The sequence below is a fragment of the Corvus moneduloides genome, chromosome 9, assembly GCF_009650955.1.
Source record: "Corvus moneduloides isolate bCorMon1 chromosome 9, bCorMon1.pri, whole genome shotgun sequence".
Taxonomy (NCBI): domain Eukaryota; kingdom Metazoa; phylum Chordata; class Aves; order Passeriformes; family Corvidae; genus Corvus; species Corvus moneduloides.
The window spans coordinates 7,055,268-7,075,801 of record NC_045484.1 but is presented as its reverse complement, the minus strand read 5'-3'; the positions used below and the strand labels follow the sequence as shown (position 1 = coordinate 7,075,801).

General features: G+C 56.7%; 1 protein-coding gene across 12 annotated transcripts in view; it reads left to right on the top strand.

Annotated features, from left to right (window-relative positions):
• The first annotated feature begins 4,404 nt into the window (after positions 1–4,404).
• LOC116447743 (myomegalin-like) overlaps positions 4,405–20,534 on the top strand; it is a 36,217-nt gene continuing 20,087 nt past the window's right edge. For 5 of the 12 annotated variants that reach the window (XM_032117215.1, XM_032117211.1, XM_032117214.1 and 2 more), the window contains exons 1-2: positions 15,250–16,662; positions 20,123–20,242. In XM_032117215.1, coding sequence (XP_031973106.1) covers positions 15,511–16,662; positions 20,123–20,242 — 1,272 coding nt within the window. In that variant the 5' untranslated portion in view covers positions 15,250–15,510. Of the gene's footprint in view, positions 4,511–11,126; positions 11,183–11,383; positions 11,563–12,005; positions 12,117–12,550; positions 12,628–13,291; positions 13,416–13,489; positions 13,645–13,924; positions 14,043–15,248; positions 16,663–20,122; positions 20,243–20,534 lie in introns of those variants that run through there. The other 7 variants (XM_032117213.1, XM_032117208.1, XM_032117209.1 and 4 more) reach the window with 3 other exon arrangements.

Sequence of the window (20,534 nt, the reverse complement as noted above, 5' to 3'; positions counted from 1 at the left end):
GACCCTGCGCACCGCGTCCGTGCCTCAGTTTCCCCGTCCCGCATATCACAGCTCAGCAAGGCAGGAGGGGGACCGCAGTGGCAGCCACAAAGCTGGGGGTGCCGCTGGCAGGAAGCAACCCGACCCCAGCCCATGGCGAGCCCAGCCATGCCTTCCCCAGCTCGCCCAGGAATGGGGGTTCCCCAGACCCCACAGCTCAGAAGTGAGGCAGAGCCATGGCCCCTGCCCACCCCCGACTTTTTGCCTGCTGTTGAGTAATGCCCCTGATAAGGGGCCTGGGACACGAGGCCAGGCCTGGCCACTGGCTCCCAATGATGTGGGGTGCATGGGAGCCACCCAGCAAACGCCCTCCATGGGGCAAGAGCCACGTGGCAGTGTCCAGTGACCTCGCCATGGGAAGTGCTGGCCCTGAGACACGATGGTGAGGGGGCACAGCCCGGCCTGTGGATGCGGCCAAACCTTCACAGGGCACCTGGACCAGACACACCCCAGATCCTGCCCATGGGGAGCAGGGTCTGGCCCTTCATTCCACCACTTTCCATGCACTGGGAGTGCACCCAGTGCTCCCAGGCAGGGTCCTAATGGGATTGGGCCTTTCCCCAGGCTCTGCTCCAGGCAGCAGGTCTGAGCCAAACTGCCCTGTGTGAGACCTGGGTGGTCCTGGAGGCTGTTAAACCAAGCAGAGTCCAAGTGATGGGCCTATCCCAGCGGACAGAATGGGATGACTGTCCTCGCCACAGGCAGTGCCGCTGAGGTGGGAGAGCCCAGCACTATGCTCACCCTGGAGCTGTGTACAGCCTGGCACCACCTACAGCCGGTGCTACACGGCAGCCACAGCCAGGGAACAACCGTGACGCCAGAGCGGGGAAAGTCCAGGGCGGCCAGCACGGGGTGAGAGATGCGGTCAAGGGCAGCGGCTGGTGAAATCTGCAGCGGTCCCGAAACGGCCCCTCGGCAGAGAACTGTGACCCGGGGACCGCGACAGGGCTCCCTCTCCACAGCCTCACGCGTGGCGTGGGCTGGGGGCACCCAGCGGGACCCGCTGTGGCTGGAACGTGGCTCGCTGTCCCGCGGCTCGCTGTCCCGCAGCCCTCGGCACAGCCGGGCGCCGGCCCTGGCCTCTGTTTTAGCCATTAGGACCTTGCTCAAGGGGCCCGGAGGACACATCAGGACCTGCCATCCCGGCGCCCTGCTCCCCGTGCCGGCACCGCCCAGGCTTGCCCAGCGCCTCCGTGGCTCCTCTCCCACGCCTGTGGTGTGCTTGTGCGGAGGACACGCGTGGCCAAGCCATCGCTGCCTGTGGCAGCGCTGTGGCATCGCTTTTCCCGGCCAGCTGGTGCCCTCTCCTGGGGATTGTGGCCAGACGCACAGCCGCACGGCACCCCGGCTCCCGCCGGGGGCCTGCTGGGACACTGGGAGTGCTGGCGGGTGGCTGTGCCAGCAGGCATGTCCCCCCACTCCTTGTCCCCCAAGGGAACCAGATGGAGGGGACCCAAAGGCTGGAGGGGACCCAAAGCTGGCAGGGCCAGCGGGATGGGTGCCGGAGGACTCGGGCCGTGGTGGCTGATGACTCACAACGAGAATGGAGTATGGGAGTTATGGGGGCACAGCACCCCTCTGCTGACCTCATTTGTTCCAGGTATTGCGTTCAGAGTAAGAAATTCGGCAGAAAATAACCCCACCTGTGTTCCAACCGGTCCTCAGAGATCAGAGGGCTGGGGACAGCTGAGCTTATGTTCTGACTATAACCAATTTGGCACTATAGGTCTGGTCATGTTCAGTAGGAAATTCCACGAGTGCAGCTTCACAAATAGTGCAGCTTATTAATTCAACACCAGAGGTTTAGTCACATTCTGTAAGAACCTTCATAATCACAGATTCATGAACAGTGCAGTTTATCAAAGCAGCAGAAACACAGATACAGAATTGCTGTTGATAAGTGCACCACTTGCAATAGAGCTCTAACAGTAACAATAATGTTGTGTTAACCAGCGTGATGATAATAACAATTGTACACAGAAACTTACCATGGAGGTGTCCCCACTTGGGAGGAGGGAGAGGAGAGTAGCCCATTGATAGTCTGCAAGGTACTTTTGGGTCTTCCTCCTAACCAGGTAAAATTTATACCTGCCTTATAATCCAGCCCAAACTTCTCCCCCTACTCCTATGTTAGTAGAGTATGACCTAAGTGGAGAGTATGGAGCTATATACGTGGTACCATGTAGTATTACGCTTATTAGCATATGCAGGGTGCATACTTTAATATTTAAATGATCATTAATCAGACAAAAGTGACCGTTTTGGCCACTGTGTCCTCCAAATTTCTGGTCATATGACTTTGTTCCATTTGTCAGAGCCAAAGCAGGACCATGCCATCACCACAGGACCTCCTCCTTCAGCCAGCTCATCCTTTCTTGCAACCAACTCTGCAGTTCTCCATCCGCGCAGGTAACACAGAGGGTGTGGAGAGTAAACCTTAGCCCTTGCCTGGCTCCTTGATCATCATTCCACACAAGGGTCCTGGACAGACTCTGCTTGGTGGCAGGTGGGGTGACCATGGGGACAGCTGGTTGAAGGGCTGTAGGGGTGCAGGACAGAGGAGAATGGGGTCAAGCAACAGGGAATTGGGAGGAGGGTCCCTGCAGGGAGAATGGGGCTGGGGGAGGAGTCAGGGGCAGCACTGCTATTGGGGTGTCAAGCAGGGAAAGGAATTAGGGGCATCAAAGGAGACTGGGGTTAATGGTGTTGGGATGGGGAGTGGCGAAGAAGAGGAAAGTGGTGGGGGAGATTGGGGGTCTTTGGTTGGGATGGTGGGTGTTCAAGGGGGTTTATGGGGATCAAGGGCTATAGGAATGTCCCAGTGGAGGACTGGGAAGTCATGGACAATTAGAGAGCAAGTGAGGGTATTGTGGGGCTGGAGCGACATCTGGGGACTCGTGGGGCTCTGGGGTGGCAAAGGGGATTGGGGGTGTCAGGTTGAGATGGAGGCATCCAAGGAAGGGGATGACAACAATGACTGGACGCATAATTGGGGTGTCAGGATGAAGGGTTGAGGGTGCCTTGGGGCATCCTGGCTAATTGGGTGTCTTTTGGGGAGACTGTGAAGTTGGAAGAAGGGATCATGGATTGTTTCTGGGGGACTGAAGTGTGAGGAAGGATTGGGGCTCAGTCCAGAGGGACTGGATGGAGTGGGGATTGGGGCGGGGGTTGGCTGTGTCAGCCGGGACAGGATGGCGGCTGGGCGGGGGGGCTGGGGAGATTAAGGGCGGATGGAGAGAAGGATCAGGGAGAGAGCAGAGGGAGGGAGCAGGGAAGGAAAGGTGGGGGTCAGAGGGGGGATGGATGGATGGATGGATGGATGGATGGATGGATGGAGAGAGGGAGGGAGGGAGGGAGGGAGGGAGGGAGGAAGGAAGGAAGGAAGGAAGGAAGGAAGGAAGGAAGGAAGGAAGGAAGGAAGGAAGGAAGGAAGGAAGGAAGGAAGGAAGGAAGGAAGGAAGGAAGGAAGGAAGGAAGGAAGGAAGGAAGGAAGGAAGGAAGGAAGGAAGGAAGGAAGGAAGGAAGGAAGGAAGGAAGGAAGGAAGGAAGGAAGGAAGGAAGGAAGGAAGGAAGGAAGGAAGGAAGGAAGGAAGGAAGGAAGGAAGGAAGGAAGGAAGGAAGGAAGGAAGGAAGGAAGGAAGGAAGGAAGGAAGGAAGGAAGGAATTAGGAAGGAAGGAATTCGGAAGGAAGGAATTCGGAAGGAAGGAATTCGGAAGGAAGGAAGGAAGGAATTCGGAAGGAAGGAAGGAATTCGGAAGGAAGGAATTCGGAAGGAAGGAAGGAATTCGGAAGGAATTCGGAAGGAATTCGGAAGGAAGGAAGGAAGGAAGGAAGGAAGGAATTCGGAAGGAAGGAAGGAATTCGGAAGGAAGGAAGGAATTCGGAAGGAAGGAATTCGGAAGGAAGGAATTCGGAAGGAAGGAATTCGGAATTCGGAATTCGGAATTCGGAATTCGGAAGGAAGGAAGGAAGGAATTCGGAAGGAAGGAATTCGGAAGGAATTCGGAAGGAATTCGGAAGGAATTCGGAAGGAAGGAAGGAAGGAAGGAAGGAAGGAAGGAAGGAAGGAAGGAAGGAAGGAAGGAAGGAAGGAAGGAAGGAAGGAAGGATGGAAGGAAGGAAGGAAGGATGGATGGATGGATGGATGGATGGATGGATGGATGCGGGGTCAGGAGGGAGGGAGGGATGCTGGGAGGCAGGGATGGATGAAGGATGGAGGCAGGGAGAAGGAGGAGGAGGAGGAGGAGGGGAAGCAGAGGCGGGCGGAGCCGGCCGGTGCCGCAGAGCCGCCTCCTCGGCGCACGCTGGGCCGGCTCGGCAGCGCCTGCGGGGACCCGGCGGCCCGGCCGGGTGCCCGCGGTGGCCGGCCCGGTGCTGGCCAGCCCGGTGCCGCTGGTGCGTGGCCCGGTGCTGCCCGGCCCGGTGCGGCGGAGCCCGGCGGGGCAGCAGGATGCGAGCCCCGAGGCGGAGGTGAGGAGCGTGTCCGTGCGCGCGTGTGACATCCACGGGTGCGCGTGTCCGGGGTGATGCGGGTCGGGATGTCCGTGTATCCGGGCACGCAGAGGGCTGCCTCTGCCCGGGACACCCGCGGGGGCTGCGTATGCCCGCGCTGAGCTGTGGTGATGCTGCGGCAGCTTGAGGCCCAGGTACCTCCCGGCATCGGTGCCGCCGGGATGCAGCTGGGATGCGGCCGGGATCAGTGCTCCCTCGGGGCTGTGCAGGGCCGGACACCTCCTGTCCCAAGCCCCATTCCCTTGGGCCGTGGGTGCCCCTTCCTGCTGCTGGAGTACCGTGGGTTGGGGCTGGTGACGGGGCTTTGGGACCCCGGGTTGGCGGCTCTCTGGGCCCTGCACCAGGCAAGCCCAAGAGAACTCGGGAGTCACTGGTGTGCATGAAAGGGACATTGGTCCCTTGTCCAGCACCGAGGGCACACTGGTGTTCGTTGCCCTGTGCCATGGGGACCTGTGGGTGTCAGGGCAATGTGTGTGCGCCAGAGGAGAGGGCAGGAGCTGTACGGTCCTGTAGGATCCTCGGCTGGTGTCTGCACCATCACTAAGCTCTCCTCGGGTATGTGAGGGTATGTGAGGTTTACTGGGAGGTGCTGGGTCAAGCATGGTCCTGAAGGAAGGCTTCAGGGTGTTGGTGCAGGGAGCTTGGCTTGCCCCATCTCCGCAGCCCCCTTTTCATCCTGCCTGCTCTTCCCCTGGCTCTGCCCATCCCCGATGCCACGCTGAGCCGCTGGCCAGACCGTTTGTCCCGGCACCTATCCAAGGCTGCTGGGCCTCGGGAGCTGTGCCGACTGCCACGCCTGCGGTGCAGCGCCGGGAGCCGCCTCGCCGGGAGCGTGGGTAACGCCAGCCCCCGGCTCCCCCCGTCCTGCTGTGCTCAATGGAGACCTTGTTGCCGTGCCCCGTGTGCAGGCCGGTGGGTGGCCGTGCCGTGCGCTCTGTGCTGTGCTCACACACTGAGGCAGCCACCGTGTTTGTGGACGGCTGCCCCCGCTCCACCTCCTCCGTGGTGGCACTCCGCCCCCGCTGAGACATTTGTGCCAACGAGTCAGCAGGGAGCTGGGATGTGCCAGGCTCGTCATCTAAGCTGCCACACTCTCCCTGGCCTTGCCTGGCCCTTGCCACAACCCCTCTGCCAGCCTGGAGCCACTGGCACACAGACTGGCTGTTGCTGAGCACGGGGCTGGGGCCTGCCGTCCATCCCTCCATCCATCCCTCTGTCCATCTGTCTCCCCGCTGGAGGTGGTCCAGTAGCAGAAGTAGGTGAGTTGCTGTTGCTGGGTTCTAGTGCCTGGTGCTTTTGGGATGCTTTACCCCAGGATGCTTTCCCCGTGGGCAGCAGCCACTCTCACGTAGCCCATGTGCCCTGGCCCTGGCTGCCAGCCCTGCATTCTCCCCTCTCCCTGATGGCACCCCAGGGTGCCACTGCTGGCAAGTGGCTGCAGTGGCCCTGGTGTGATGCCATGGAGATGCTGTGAGTCAGTGAGTGCTCTGAGTCAGGGCCGCGTGGTGCCCCTCATGCCAGGGCTTGGAGGTACATGGGGATGGGCAGTGCTGCCTGCTGAGGGGGGGGCCCCAGGGCTATGCCCCCCTTGTTCTGTGCTGTGCCGGCAGCTCTGCTCCATGCTCCAGGCTGGCATAGCCAGCATGAAAGGGCTCTTGTCCTCTTGCAGCCCCAGCAGCACTGCAGTGACCTCCCCTTCACAGCAAACAAATTCCCAGTGTTGGGCACGGTGGGGGGGGGGGGGGGGGGACCCGGACAGACCCCCCACTCAGCCCAGCAGAGCCCTGGGCTCCTGCTGGCCTAGCATTCCCATGGCCAGGCATGGTGCTGCCACCCTGGCTGTGTGGGGTGCTGGCCGGGCAGCTGGACTTTGGGAAAGTGGGTGCTCTGCTCATTCACCCCAGAACTGGCAGGCAGCCACTGCACTGGGCTGGCCCCGCCTCAGGGTGGCCCTGAGCAGTAATACTTGTTTCCCAGGCATAAGGTTATTTTTGGGTTGTTAATACCATTGCCACGGTCCCAGTCTGAAGAATTGTAACCAGCACAGGATGGCCTGGTATCAGTCAGTTGGGTATTCCCCCCCAAACTCTCACTCTGTCCTTTCCTTTGTTCTTTCCTTATCTGTTCTGTTTGTGTCACCTCCCCACCAGGGACAGCAAGCCCTTCTCTAGATAGGAATATCTTGTTCAAGTGTCATTGAAAGAGTGGCAGCTACTGTCTAGTGCTCTCTCTGGCTCTTCCAGCCCCTTTTGATACAGATTAAAATGGGAACCATGTTCACTGAACCCCCATTCCCCATAGATAGAGTTGGTCAAGTACATGGGACCAAGCTGTTGGGACAACCTCAGTTCTCTTAATAATTCTAAAGTCCCCAGAACATGCTGTCACTCCTTTATGTTAGGTAGGTTCTGCCCATGTTCTGTTTTTTCCAGGGCTTGCAGGAGAGCAGAAGTGGCTTTTTTAATCCAATAGACTCCCAAGAACTTAACCTCCTGCTTGGGCCCCTGATGCTGGGATGTAGGACTGCTAAAGGCTCACATTTTTCCTTGCAGGCAAAACTACCATAGGGTATTACCCAACCAAGCTGATTAGAAGGATGGAGCACCTACCTCTCTGAGGGAATTTGAGAGAATTCTCTCTATGAGACAATTTGGTTTGTTCAGCCTGGAAAAGAGAAGGCTTCAGGGGGGCCTAATTGTGGGCTTCCAGTACCTGAAGGGAGCCCACAAGAAAGACGGAGGGAGACCTTTTACAAGAGCAGGACAAGGGGGAATGGCTTCAAACTGACAGAGGGTAGGTTTGGATTGGATAGTAGGAAAAAATTCTTTACTCTGAGGGTGGTGAGACACCAGCACAGGTTACCCAGAGAAGCTGTGGATGTCCCATTGCCAGAAGTGTTCAAGGTCAGGCTTGATGTGGCCCTGAGCAACCTGGGCTAGTGGAAGGTGTGCCTGCCCATGGGGGTTGGAATGAGATGATCTTTAAGATTCCTTCCAAACCAGGCCATTCTGGGATCATTCGATGATGATGGTGTCATTGATCTACTGATACACTGTAACCTTTGGTGGGGCCAGACTGTGGCTAAGACTTTGCCAGGGCTTTATGAGCAATAGTGGAAGAGTGTTTATATCCCTGGGGCAGCCTATTAAAAATATGCTACATTCCCTTCCCGGTGAACCTGAATCAAGCCTTGTTGTGTTCCTGGAGTGGAATCACAAAAAGCATATCTTTTACACCCAGGGTTGCCATCCATGACTGGGGCACTCCCTGAAGTTGAGTTACCAGTTCCTCCGCGTTTGGCACAGCAGTGGTTAAAGGCTCAGTATTGGCATCTTTTCTCCAAACCTGGTCCCACCCTGTCTATGCATCAGTAATCAACAGTTAATTGCCATATCCATTCCAGTTTTTGGATTAGCCAGACTGGTGAATTGTATGGGGTGAAAGTTTGGTGAATTATTAATTGGTGCATTATATAGGGAGTGGGCTTTGGCATTGATTTGTCTTTTTTTGAAATCAGCTGTAACTTCAGGAGTTCAATTTTGTGCCACAGCAGAGACTTGTATCGTGGTACATTAGTAGCTTTTGAATGAGGGAGTGTAAGTGCCGTGTGGGGTGAATGCACTGTAGTATCTGGATTTCTTTTAGGGTCAGGGTTGAGCGGGAGGACCAAAAGTTGCTCTGCACCAGCTGCCAGATTTGGCTGCTCAGAACATCGAAACCAAAAATGTTTTCATTGTGATCTTTTACTGCAAAGCGAGGGGAGGACGTGTGCTTATCGCCTGGGAGCCATAAATTAGCCTTGGTGGTTTGGCACGTAGCACTTGCTCCGTTCATTCCAGTGATTTCAACTCTGCCCAGTTTTTCAATGTCCTGCTGTGCTAATACTGGAATATGTGTTCCCTTATCTGTTAGAAATGTCATTAATAGTTGAGGAGGCCCACCTGGAATCAGAATGTATGGGCTGTCATTATGTATGCATTCATAGGATTCCACCTGCTGAATTTCAGTCCACCCTGGCTTAGGGGCATAGCACTTTTCAAACTGAATCAGATTGAATGGGATTGTTTCTCGGGTATGATTTCCCACTCCTCGTCAAGGTTCAGTTGTCTCTTCTGTTTCTATAATGCATCTGGGTTCATCCTCAGGGGGATTTGAAGGAGACAAAGAATCACCTTCCCCCACTTCTCTGGCATTGGGGTCACCCCATATGTCTCCATCCTGTTCCTCAGGGAATATGATTAGTTTTCTAATCTGTATGATGGCAGGGGGATCAGGAGCTCACACAAGCATCATATCTACCTTTTCTTCCAATTTTTATTTTTATCTCCTTCTCTTCCCCTAAACGTTTCTGCAGTTGCTTTTCCCTATTTTTCAGCTGTGACCAAATACATTTTAAGTTGCTCCTTTTCTGATTTCAAAGCAGTATATTCTACATCTGCCATTTTTTAGGAGAGAGGGTGCTCTGATTTCCTTTTGCACACAAGATCAGTTGCCCTCAATACTGCATCAACAATTGTTTTATTGTTGTTTTTCCAACATTTTTGGGCCCATTCTGTTCCCTCTCAGGATGGTACACACTTGTGTCAACCCAAGTAATATTAACAGTAACATGCAGAAACCTAAGCAAGGTGTCCCTGGCTTGGGACAAGGGAGAGGAGAGTAGCCCATTGCCCGTCTCCAAGGTATTTTTGGGTCTTCCTTCTAACTAGGCGAAATTTCTACCCTCTTTATGTATAGCCCAATCTTATCCCCCTCCTCCTATGTTACATACGGCATGATCTAGGTGGAGGGTTGAGTAATAGAGACATATATGTGGCAGCAGGTATTTCATTAAGCTTATTAGCCTGTGCAGCAGTGTGTGTTTCATTATTTAAATAACCCTTAATCTGGAGAAAGTTACTTTTTTGGCCATGGTGTCCTTCAAAGTTCTAGTCACAGGACTTTGTTCCGTTCTGTGCAGTTCTTCAGAGCCAAAGCAGGACAATCTCATCTCACAGGACCTCTTCCTTTGCCCAGCTCATCCTTTCTTGATGTCAACTATGCACATCTCCATCTGCAAAGTTAACGTGGAGGGTACACAGTGTAGGCTGTAGATAGTAAGCCTTAGCCCTTGCCTGGCTCCTTGGTCATCACCCCACAGCATCCCCAGGATTTGCAGTTCCTTGGCTATTGTACTGTCCCTATGGGTATTCTGCTACTGGGCATTGTGTCTCCTTGTGCATCAAGTGCTTGGCTCCTTGTTTGTTGTGTCTCTGGGTATTACCCTTCTGGGTGTCGAGCCTTGCATATTATGTCACTGGTTAATGTGCCTTTTTGGGTATTTTGCCTCCAGGGACATCATGCCTTAGGATATCATGCCACTGGGTACTGTGCTTCCTTAAGTGTTGTGCATCCTTGTGCATCTTGAGTCTGGGTATCGTGGCTCCTTGGATGTTTTGTCTCTGGGTGTCACACCCTGGGTACTGGTCCTCCTGGGGTGTCACACCTCCTTGGATATTGTGCCTCTTGGTATCAGGTCTCCTCAGGCATCACACTTATGGTTATTGAAACTTGGGTGCCACTGGGTTCCATACCTCTGGGTAAGATGCCCCTGGGCACTGCACCTCTGGGTGCTGTGCCTCCAGGTACAACATTTCTGGCTGCTTTGTCTCTGGGTATCATGCCAGCTATGGTGCCTGGCAGGGCACGCAGCCACACCTGACCGGTGACGGTGTGTTTAAAGTCATCATGCCTCAGTTTCCCTCCATGATGGGTTGTTGCTGCAGGGGTTGTGGCAGCCTGTGTCTGCCTCCCCTGCTCCCTGTCAGGCTGGCAGTGCTGTGTCCCCTGCTGCAGGGTGCTGGTGTGGTGTGGAAGGCTCTGGGGACATGGTCCCGGGGACCCTACCATGGCATGTGCCACAGGAACATGCTGTCCCTACTCGGCTGTTGGGGCTCAGCCTTGTGCATGTGGGCAGGGCACTGTGCCCACACTGGTGCTGGGGCACGTGCCCACCTCCCTGCTCATTGGGCCCCACCAAAAAGCTGTCAGGCTGAGATTAGAAAATAAACATTCTGATTTCTTTAAAAGGGAAAAATCCCAACAGTCCAGGTTTTTTTTTATTTGTTGGGGTTTCTCTCTTTCTTTTAAATTATGAAATGACTCACACTTCTGAGCTGAAAATAAACCCGATTATGGCTGCGGTGGGGAGCTGGTGGGCCATGACAGCTCAGAGGCACAGGGTCCTTCAGAGAGCAGCCAGGGCCAGCCCTGCCTCGTTCCCCCAGATCCTCCCTGGGGGCTGTGGTGGTCTGCTGTGGGGGCTCAGGTGGCCCTGACAGGGCTGCTAATGGAGCTAAAGTGCTACTAAGGGGACACCGCCATCTGCACAGCCCCCAGGGCCTCGTGTCTTTGCACTCAGAGCCGCTGCCCGGCGGCTGTGGGAACACACACGTGCATCCCCACGTGTGCACAGACACCAGTGGGCCCCCAGCCACCCTCCCTGGCCCCTCTGGCACAGCGCGGGGTGGTGCGGGGGGGCCAGGCCTGGACCCCCGATGCTGTGTGTGACACGGCCGTGCGCTGCTCTCCGCAGGGACCCCTGCAGCAGTGACGCGCCAGCTGTGGTCCCCGGAGCCAGACACATGGCAGGTAAGGCACTCCGAGAGCCCCCGGTACCCTGCATGGCCCGTTCCCGTGCCCCACCGAGGGGGATGCACCTGTGCATTGCCTCAGGGATGGCCAGTGGCTTTCTGGGCCCCAAGGCATCCCCATGTCTCTCCTCGGGGGCAGACGAGGTGTGGAGCAGCCATTTTGCTCGTCTGACTGCTGCTCGCCCTTGCTCCCTGCCAGCTTCCCAAGAAGGGCCGTGGGGTGAAGGCGATGAGGACCCTGTGCCAGCCAAGCCGAGGGCGTCCAGTGGCCCCCCGGGTGCCCAGCCCCAGCCTGGCCCCTTGGTGCAAACGTGTCTCCTCCGGGATCTGGAGATGGGTCCCCTCGCCCAGACACAGACCCTGCGGGATTTCGAGCAGGTGAGACCGCGGGGCGCTGGGACCCCCCATGGCATCGCCAGGGCCCTCCCGGCACTGCCGGATGCTTGCAGGATTCATGCCGGGTCCCCTGGACACAGCAGAGGGGTGTGGAGTGCAGGAGGGGTCGCGGGCAGGTGGGGGAGGCAAAGGGAGAGGGGGCTGAGCCCGGCCGGGCGCCACGCTCCCCTCACCGCCCTCACGGCTGCGGCGCGTGGGGGCCTCCGGGGCTCGGGTTTCACCACTCGCTGTCCCCGCTCCAGCGATTCCTCAAATAGCTCTGGGAGGCGAAAAAAAGAGGAAAGGGAGAGCAGCGGGGCCAGCGACGGGAGCTGCGGGCGGGCAGGGAGCCTAGGCTGTGTCCCGGCGGCGCCATGTGAGGGGTGCCGGGATGCCCGCCCCATGGAGCGCCGGCCATGGCTAACGGGTACCGCACGCTCTCCCAGCACCTCAATGACCTCAAAAAGGAGAATTTCAGCCTCAAGCTCCGCATCTACTTTCTGGAGGAGCGCGTCCAGCAGAAGGGCGAGGACAGCCGGGACGATGTCTACCGGCGGGTGAGTGCCTGTAGGAGACGGGTGAGGAGGCTTCCTCTCTTTTCTGGGAGGGAATGGGGTCCGGGGAGTGTAGCCGGGAGGGATGCCAGGGAGGGCATCGGGCACTGGGGCTGGGGGAGCTGCTGTGTGGGAGTTTGTCCCTCATTTCCTTTGACAGGAGTGGGGAGAGGGTTGCGAAGGCCGTCCCCAGCCTGGTGGGGTGCCCGGGGTGGGTGACAGTGCCAGTTTGGGGACAGACAGATGGAGTGGGTACACCCCATCCCGGCGCCGACAGGCTAAAATTCCACCTGTGCCACTCACTGACAGGAGCACCCAAAGCCCTGCCGTGGGGTGGGGGTCCCCCATACCACTTCTGCTTCATTCTCGTGGGCAGTGGGGCTGGGGGGTCCAGGCAAGCATGAGGGCATCCTACCCACCTCCTTCCTGCTCCATAGAACATTGAGCTGAAGGTGGAGGTGGAGAGCCTGAAGCGGGAGCTGCAGGAGAAGCAACAAGCTCTGGACAACACATGGTGAGTGGGGCTGGCCAAACCCCTCACCCCAGGGCAGACATGGTGCCCACGCACTGCCTGCAGTGGCTGTGGGGGCATGGGGACGGGGGTGTCTGCCTGCACCCTGCCCACAGCAGGCAGTAGAGGGGCCTGCAGTGGGGCTGGAGGGGTTTGCAGTGGGGCTGGGTATCCACAGGGCTCCTCTTACAGCCCTGGCGCCAGCCAAAAATAAAGGACAGCACCTGTTTGGTGGGGGAGGGCTGTGCTGTGCTGTGCCCAGGGGCCATGGCATGGGTGTCTCACCGTGAGGCATTGATGGCAGGGAGGCCAGTGGCACAGCAGCTGGTTTCGGGAGTGTGTGGGGAGTGCTCTGGTGAGTCAGAGCCTAGACAGGTCCCGGTGCTGCCACAGGATCTGTGTCCCCAGGGCAGCAGTGCTGGGAGTGTGCAGGACATGGGGGCAGCCAGGCTGAGGGCACCTGGAGTGGTACAGATCACCCAGCCCAGCTGCTTTGGGGTGGAGACTTCCACAAAGGCCGTGCCATGCTGTGCTATGCCATGCTGTGCCACGCTGCACAGTGCCAAGCCATGCCATGCCGTGCCAAGCCATGCCATGCCGTGTCAACCCATGCCATGTCATGGGAGATGCCATGCCACACAGTGGCACACCGTGCTGTGCCTGGCAGGGTGGCTGCGGAGAACCAGACGACCCGCAACCAGGCCGTGCTCCGGCAGCAGTATGAGGAGCGGCAGCGGGAGTCGGAGCACGTCTACGAGCTCCTGGAGAACAAGATCCAGCTCCTGCAGGAAGTGAGTCAAGGGGTAGTGGGGGCCAGGGAGGAGCTGGGGGCCGGTGCCTGGGGGCTCACCCTGCTGCCATGCAGGAGGCCAGGCTGGCACGGAGTGAGGCCGAGCAGGCCACAGCACTGGCCAGAGCTGAGGCAGAGAAATGCCGGGAGCTGACAGGGAAGCTGAAGGAAGTGGCAAGGACAAAGCAGGAGGACAGGAGCGACGATGGCTGTGGCACCATGGCCCAGAGGTAAGTGTCCAGGACCTGTGCCCTCTATGTTGTCAGCCTGTGCCCTGTGCCGGTCCTTGGGGACTACCAGGGGGCTTGTGCTGGGCACGACTGAGGCACTGTGCCTATCTGGTGGGGTGCAGGGGTCACCCCAAGGGGGGAGAGCTGGGCTGTGGGGAAGGGGGAGCAGTCCTGAGGCTGCTCTGCTTTGCCCCAGAGATTGGCCTCTGTCAGCTGGCCCCAGTGTCATCCCAGGGCCAACCCAATCCCTGAGCATCCCATGCGCTTTTGTCCCTTTCAGGAGGATCGAAGAGCTGACCCAAGAGCTGGCTGCCACCAACCAGCTCGTGGAAATGCTGTCAGCAGAGAAGCATGACCTGCAGCAGCGCCTGGAGGGGTCTCCAGTCATGGAGGGGCAGGTAAGTGGGCAAGAGTGGAGGGACCCCAGGGAGGAGGACATCCACTCAGGGCTTGGCTGGTTGTTGTCATCCCTGTCTCCTTTTGCGGCTGTGGCCAGGGCTGTGCCATGTTCAGGCTGGCAGGGTCAGGTGATTGCGAGGAACTAGGAGGAGCAGGGGGCCTCAGAGGACATGGTATGAGCTGTCAGGGGACAGGCCACCAGCCTGTGCAGTCCTTCTGAGGGTGTTGGTGCCGCTTGCTCCTATCTGCCATTTAAATCCCAAGTATTAAAATACTCCTGGCAGCCTGGCATGGTGCCAGGCAGGATTTCGGTGCTGTGAGAGATCAGAGCGGCATGTTCCTGGCAGCTGCACAGCTCTGGCCATGCTGCATGTTGGTGGCACGGTGCTGTCCCCAGCAGCCGTGGGCCATCAGTGCGTGAGTGAGCTGCCTGTGTGGTGGTCCTGAGGGGACCCTGGTGTTTGCCCACGGGCGTGGGCTGCTGTGCCGGTGCTGGTGGCACTGTGCTGTGGGGACATGCCCACCCACACTGCCTGCTGGGGCTGGGCACTGGGGCAGGCTGGCACTGGGATGTAGCACTGGCACTGCGGTGGGGGCCTGGCACTGGGACAGGCACTGGCATTGGGACGGGGATGTGGCACTGGGGTGAGGATCTGGCACTGGGACAGGTGCTGGCATGGGGACAGGGACGTGGCACAGGCATCGGGGTGGGAACCTGGCAGTGGGACAGACAGTGGCACTGGAACGGGGACGTGGCACATGCACTGGGGTAGGGAGCTGGGACAGGCACTTGCATTGGAGCCAAGCACTAGTGTGTGGGTGGGTGGCTCTGGCACTGAGACTGAACCCTTACGCTGTCGCGTCGCGATAGATCGCTGTCAGTGTCTCTGCCGCGACCCCCGGCGCTGCCCGTGTGTCCAGGCAGGGCGCGGACCAGCACTGCGCATGCGTAACGCGGGCGTGGCAACTACATATCCCGCCAGTCGTTGCGGGTGCTGCGCATGCGCGGGAGGCTGGCTCCGCCGCCATCTTGAAATCTGAGCCAGAAGCCGGGCGCTGCCGTGGCAGGAGCATCATCGGTTCGGGGCGGAGGGGCCGGGGCAGGAGGGGCCGGGGCAGGAGGGGCAGGGGCAGCCCGCGGTGAGGGGCAGCTCCGGGGACGGGGGCTGTGAGGAGAGAGGGGACAGCATCGGAGGGTCGAGCTGTGAGGCGAGGGAGCAGCATCGGAGGGGCGAGGGGGCCAGCCAGGAGAAGGGGCAGCCCAGGTGTGGCTGTGAAGATGTGAAGGAGGTGGTGTAGTGTGGGATGTTTCTGTTGCATCAAGAGTCCCGGCGTGTCACCACCCTAAAAAGAGGGGATTGGTGCGGTGAGACGTGCCAGTGGGCTCAGGGATTGAGGGAGATGTGCTGACCTCGGGAAGGTCTGAGAGCCTGCAGGAGTAGGTTTGGGTGCCAGGAGGGAGGGAGGATGAAGGAAAACTGCCGGATTTGCGGCCGGGAGCTGTGTGGCAACCAGCGGCGATGGATCTTTCACACGGCGGCCAAGCTGAATCTGCAGGTGCTGCTCTCCCACGTCCTGGGCAGGGAGCTGTGCCGGGATGGCAGGTCCGAATTCGCGTGCAGCAAGTGTGCCTTCATGCTGGACCGCATCTACAGGTTCGACACGGTCATCGCTCGCATCGAAGCCCTCTCCATCGAGCGCCTGCAGAAGCTGCTGCTGGAGAAGGACCGTCTCAAATTCTGCATTGCAAGCATGTACCGCAGGAACAACGATGACTCCAGCACGGAGGACAGGGCTGGGGAGGGGACTGTGGACCTTTCCAACCTGCCTGATGCACGGTACGCTGCCCTCCTTCAGGAGGACTTCACTTACTCTGGGTTTGAATATTGGATGGATCAAGAAGAGCATGGGCTGGAGCCACACAGCTGCCACCACTCTGAGGGAACAGGGAACCGCCCACGGCGCTGCCGGGGTTGTGCTGCCCTGCGTGTGGCTGATGCTGACTATGAAGCCATCTGCAAAGTGCCCCGAAAGGTGGCCAGAAGCATCTCCTGCGGGCTGTCCAGCCGCTGGTCAGCCAGCATAGGCAACGAGGAGTCATCTGTGTGTGATGTGGCCGAGTCCACAAGCTCCAGGGTGGCTGTGGATGGGGACAGCATGGAGGAAGGCACGCCTGCATCCTCTGTTGAGTCCCTGGACACCACTGTGGAGGCAAGCCCTCCACAGCAGAAGGATGAAGATGCAGATAAGGGACTGAAAGGGAATGGGAAATGTGACGATTTCTCAGATGACCGCATGACCCCAAGCTCTTCACTGAGCGGGAACAGGCTGGAGCTGGCCCTCAATTTGATCAAGACTTTGGACTATAAACCCCTTCAGAGCCCCCGAGGCAGCCGACTACCTATTCCTGTGAAGTCCAGCTTGCCCCCTCCCAAGCTCAGCCGTGACTTGGCAGATGGCAGTGCTTCTTCTGCTGGCTTAGCGTGTGCTAGTTCTGCCTTCCTGAACACAGACAGAAAATCGTTTTCCAGAGCTCCTTTGGGCCTTCCCCTGGAAATTTCTGAACTGCAGGAGCTGTGGGATGACCTCTGTGAGGATTATATGCCGCTGCGGGTACAGGTAGAGGTCACGGTGCCACCGTTCAATTGAGCATTGTCCTCGTGGTCCAGTGCTGAGCCCACTGGGGATTCTTCTGTGCTGAGATAATGCAGACAGCCACGTGTGGCTGAACCGGGGCTAAGAATAGGCAGCTCGGTCCTTTTTAGGTGTGCTGCCTCTCTCCTCAGTCATTCTCTTGTCTCCCGTTTCCTCCCGGTGTTCTGGGAAATTAACCTTCCCCCCCATCAGCCCTCCCTGACAATGCAGTCTGCTAGGTGGGTCTAAGATCTTTGTCATTTTCCTGCTGAGAAAACACCAGTTTCACTTCATCTTTAAGAAGTCGGTGTGGCTTTTATCCACAACCAAAGGGAGTATTTTAAGCTTCTGGGCATGTGTTTTGCAGCAAATGTGTTTTCTTTGTGCCTGAGTAATGGCTGGAGTGTGAGGAACGCCTGCCTCCAGCGCTGCCTCTGCAGGTCAGGCCTCCGACCTGCCAGAGCCGCCCAGGCATCTGTGGCGTATGCCCTGAGGAAAAGGTGTTTTCCTTGCAGGTGGATTTGTGCCAGAGGATGACTTTAGGGTTGGTATTCAAGATAATAGGTTTATTTTCTGATCCTTTGAAAAGATCTATCAATTAGTGGCAGGTGTTGCTGAGGGGTGATGAAAGCTCCTGCTTTTGGGATGCTGTTATCTGTCTTGATAGCAGTCCTAGCTCCCGGTTGCCTCTGGTTCGCTGGCTTTAATGAAATGTTGTTCAGTATGCAGTCAAAAAGCTGAACTTGTAACTTCTTTACTACTTTCCGTAACGAATAGAAGGCCTCAGTCAGGTTCAATTCAGGAATATCCGTGTCAGCCTAATTGCATTCCCATTAGCAGCCTTAGTGCTGCCTAATGCTGTAGGTAGCCTGGGGGATTAGGAAAATGTTCGTTTATTACTATGGCAACCGTGGCAGTGCTGAATTGCTCTTCCTCTTTAGCCGGCGCTGCTTGCTGCCCCATCTGCTCGGGCGTTTCCCGGAGCCGTGTGCTTTTTTCCATAAAAGCCTGCTCAAGAAACGATGCTAGGGAGGAACGTAGGAAAACTAGTTTTCATCTGGAGCACAAAGGCATCGCGCTGGCAGCCGGCGGCTGAGGATGTGAACCAGGGCATCGTGTCATTTGCTGATGATTTTCACTGCTAGGGATGTGTTTGCAGGATAAAATTGGGCTTTCTCTGAACAACGTGGCAGTCAGCGTGGCGTGTTTACAGGTTGGCTTTGTGTCACACATGGCCATCCTCGTCTAGGAACTGTGTTTTGAAGAGTTTCTCCAGCCTCTGCCATCCGACCGTCCCTGCCAGGAATTTATCCTGCGGGATTTTTCACTGCCGGTTCCTTGCCGTGACAGTAGCAGCTCAGGGTCTGGCTGAAGGGGGAAGGGCTTAATCCTTCCGATGGCTTTAAGAACAAAAATGGGAAGGCAGATGCAGCTGGTAGGCTAAATAGTTCTTGTACAAATGATTTTTCTTTCTCTTTGTAAGAGCAACACTCTTCCTATAAGTCAGGTGCTGCTGCCATCCAGCGATTCCTGTGCATAAATGTGAAAGGAATATCTAGGATATAGACCACAGTTCTCTTACTGCTTTTGCAGTTCTTTAAATTTATGGAGCATTCTGGTGACCTTGTAGGTACCATCTTCCCGGGGATTTTCTTGAACCAACAATTCCTCCCCTTCCCCACCACAGTCCCAGGGAAGTGGCACCAAACGGAGCCTTTGTGAGAGGCTCCCGAAGCTGCCTGCGGTGCCGTGCTGGCAGCGAGGGAAGTGGTGCCCTATTGACAGCCAGGCTCTTCCCTGCTGTGCTGGGCAGATCTGAGTTTGGCAGGCTCAGATAATGCCATGATTATTATTTTTTAAAGAAGTGTTCTGTTGGGGTCAGCGTGTGCTGGCACAGCTGGGGCTGTGCTGAGGAGAGATTGTCAGTAAAATGCTGGTGTTGGAGAAGCTGCTGGGGAGCTCTGCTCCTGACATGGCTGCAGGGAGGCACGAGGGAGGTAGCTTGGGCTTTGGAACTTTGGACTCTGGAGCTGGCTCTGCCTTTCCCCTCCCTGCTGTTAGCTCCTTCCAGGTTTTCTGCTTTTTTTTTTTTTTTTTTTTTAATGTGAAAATTGAGGAAATGGGGTTTTCTTTTTTTTTCTCTCTGTTTTAATCAACCTTATTTCAAAATAGCTGCTGTGACAGATTCCAGCAGCTCTCCCTGTCTCACTCAAAGCCTTCTGGCAGAGAAAATTTGTAATCACCATGACTGTAAGTTTTCTCTAAAATCCTAACAAAACATCAGGGTAAAGGGAAGTGTTACTTCTGTCTGTGAGAAGCAGTGCACAGACCTGAAGGAGCTTCCCTGCGCTGCCTGGCTTTCCCACAGACAGTGTTTCTGTGGCTGCTGAAGAGGAGGATTCAGTCTGACAGAGCTAATCGGAGCTGACTGTTCTCACTGTGCTGTACTGCCTGGATCTGGTGCTCCTGTTTGTGCTCCAAAAAGACCTGCCACGTTTCCATGGCCTCTGTGCTGCATCCTTGCAGCCCTTTCCAGGGCTCCCACCTAGAGCAGGCACCAGTGCAGTCAGTCTTGCGTCGCTGATAATATTCAGGAATACTGAAGGAGTCCTGTGAGGGCTAAAGAGGTGGTTGGGATGAAGTGCTGCCCTAAGGAGTTAACTCACTGGGCGGGAGACACAGAAATTGTAAGGAGGGATGACAAGGGATTAGTGTTGTGCTCAGCCAGCCGGGTCTGGCAGGCCACGTGTCACAAAGTAGGCTGTTTACATTCCCAGTAAATGGGTATGTGTCATGAAAAAAAATCTCAGCTGTGGCACTGAATTTGCTCCTGTTTGAGGAGCTGCAGGGAATTGTACACGGTGTGGGTGCTGGAGTACTGGGAGTCATGAAGGAGAGCCCAGAAAATCACAAGTGGAGAGGTTCAGAGCAGGGGGTGGCTGCTAGGTTGTGACAGGAGGGGAGCTGGTGGGAAGGATTGAAGGTTGTAGTTTTGATAAAGACACAGAAGCTCGGCAGAACATGGGAACCATTTCGGTGCTGGCTTTGAAGCTTTTTTAAAAGGCCAGCAGGGTGCATGGGAAGGAGAGCAGATTTCAGGGATATGGCTTGGGTGTGGGGAGAAGATCCATCATTGGCCCATAGATTGTGGTTAGAGCTAAACAAGCTGCTGGGTTCCTGGTGCAGCAGTGAGGAGAGACAGGGAGCCCAATCAGAGCCTTGGGGCACCAGGGCACTTCTGCTAGATGAGGCAGAGAGCTGCCAGGTGCCAGCCTGCCACCCAGGTGAAGGGAAACATGGGCAGAATGATGATCAGAGCCAGTCAGAAACGCACATGGAGCGTGTTTAAACCCATGCTGCAGGGTCTGTGATGGCCAACAGCTGAATAGAAGCCAGTGCAAGAGTTGAGCCCTCCTCTCATTTTTCGCTGTTTTTCTCCTTTCAGAATTTGCAGGATGAACGTCAGCAGCCAGCTCCAGGTAACCCTGCAGCAGGGGAGCACGTGTCCGATGTGTGTGCAGCAGAGCTGCAGGGCAAAATCCAGCACTTTGAAGCTGCCAACAAGGTATGTCTTCATGAGCAGCACATCCACTGCCTAGTGAGTCTGATGTGGTTAGTGTCAGAGGGTGCCTTCTGGCCTGGCTGGAGGCAGGTACCTGCACCTCTCTCCCAGCAAGGGTGTGTGCTGCTGTGTCAGTCTCAGTTGTCTGCCAGCTTGAATGAAAAGCATTTACTTTTTTTTTCCTGCAGCTGGGCTGTGTAATTTTTCCATATTTAATTTTGCAAATCATTATTTTGAAAGAACTTTCCACTTGCCTGGTGAGCCTTCCAGGAGCTGATGAAGGAGAGATGCGCAG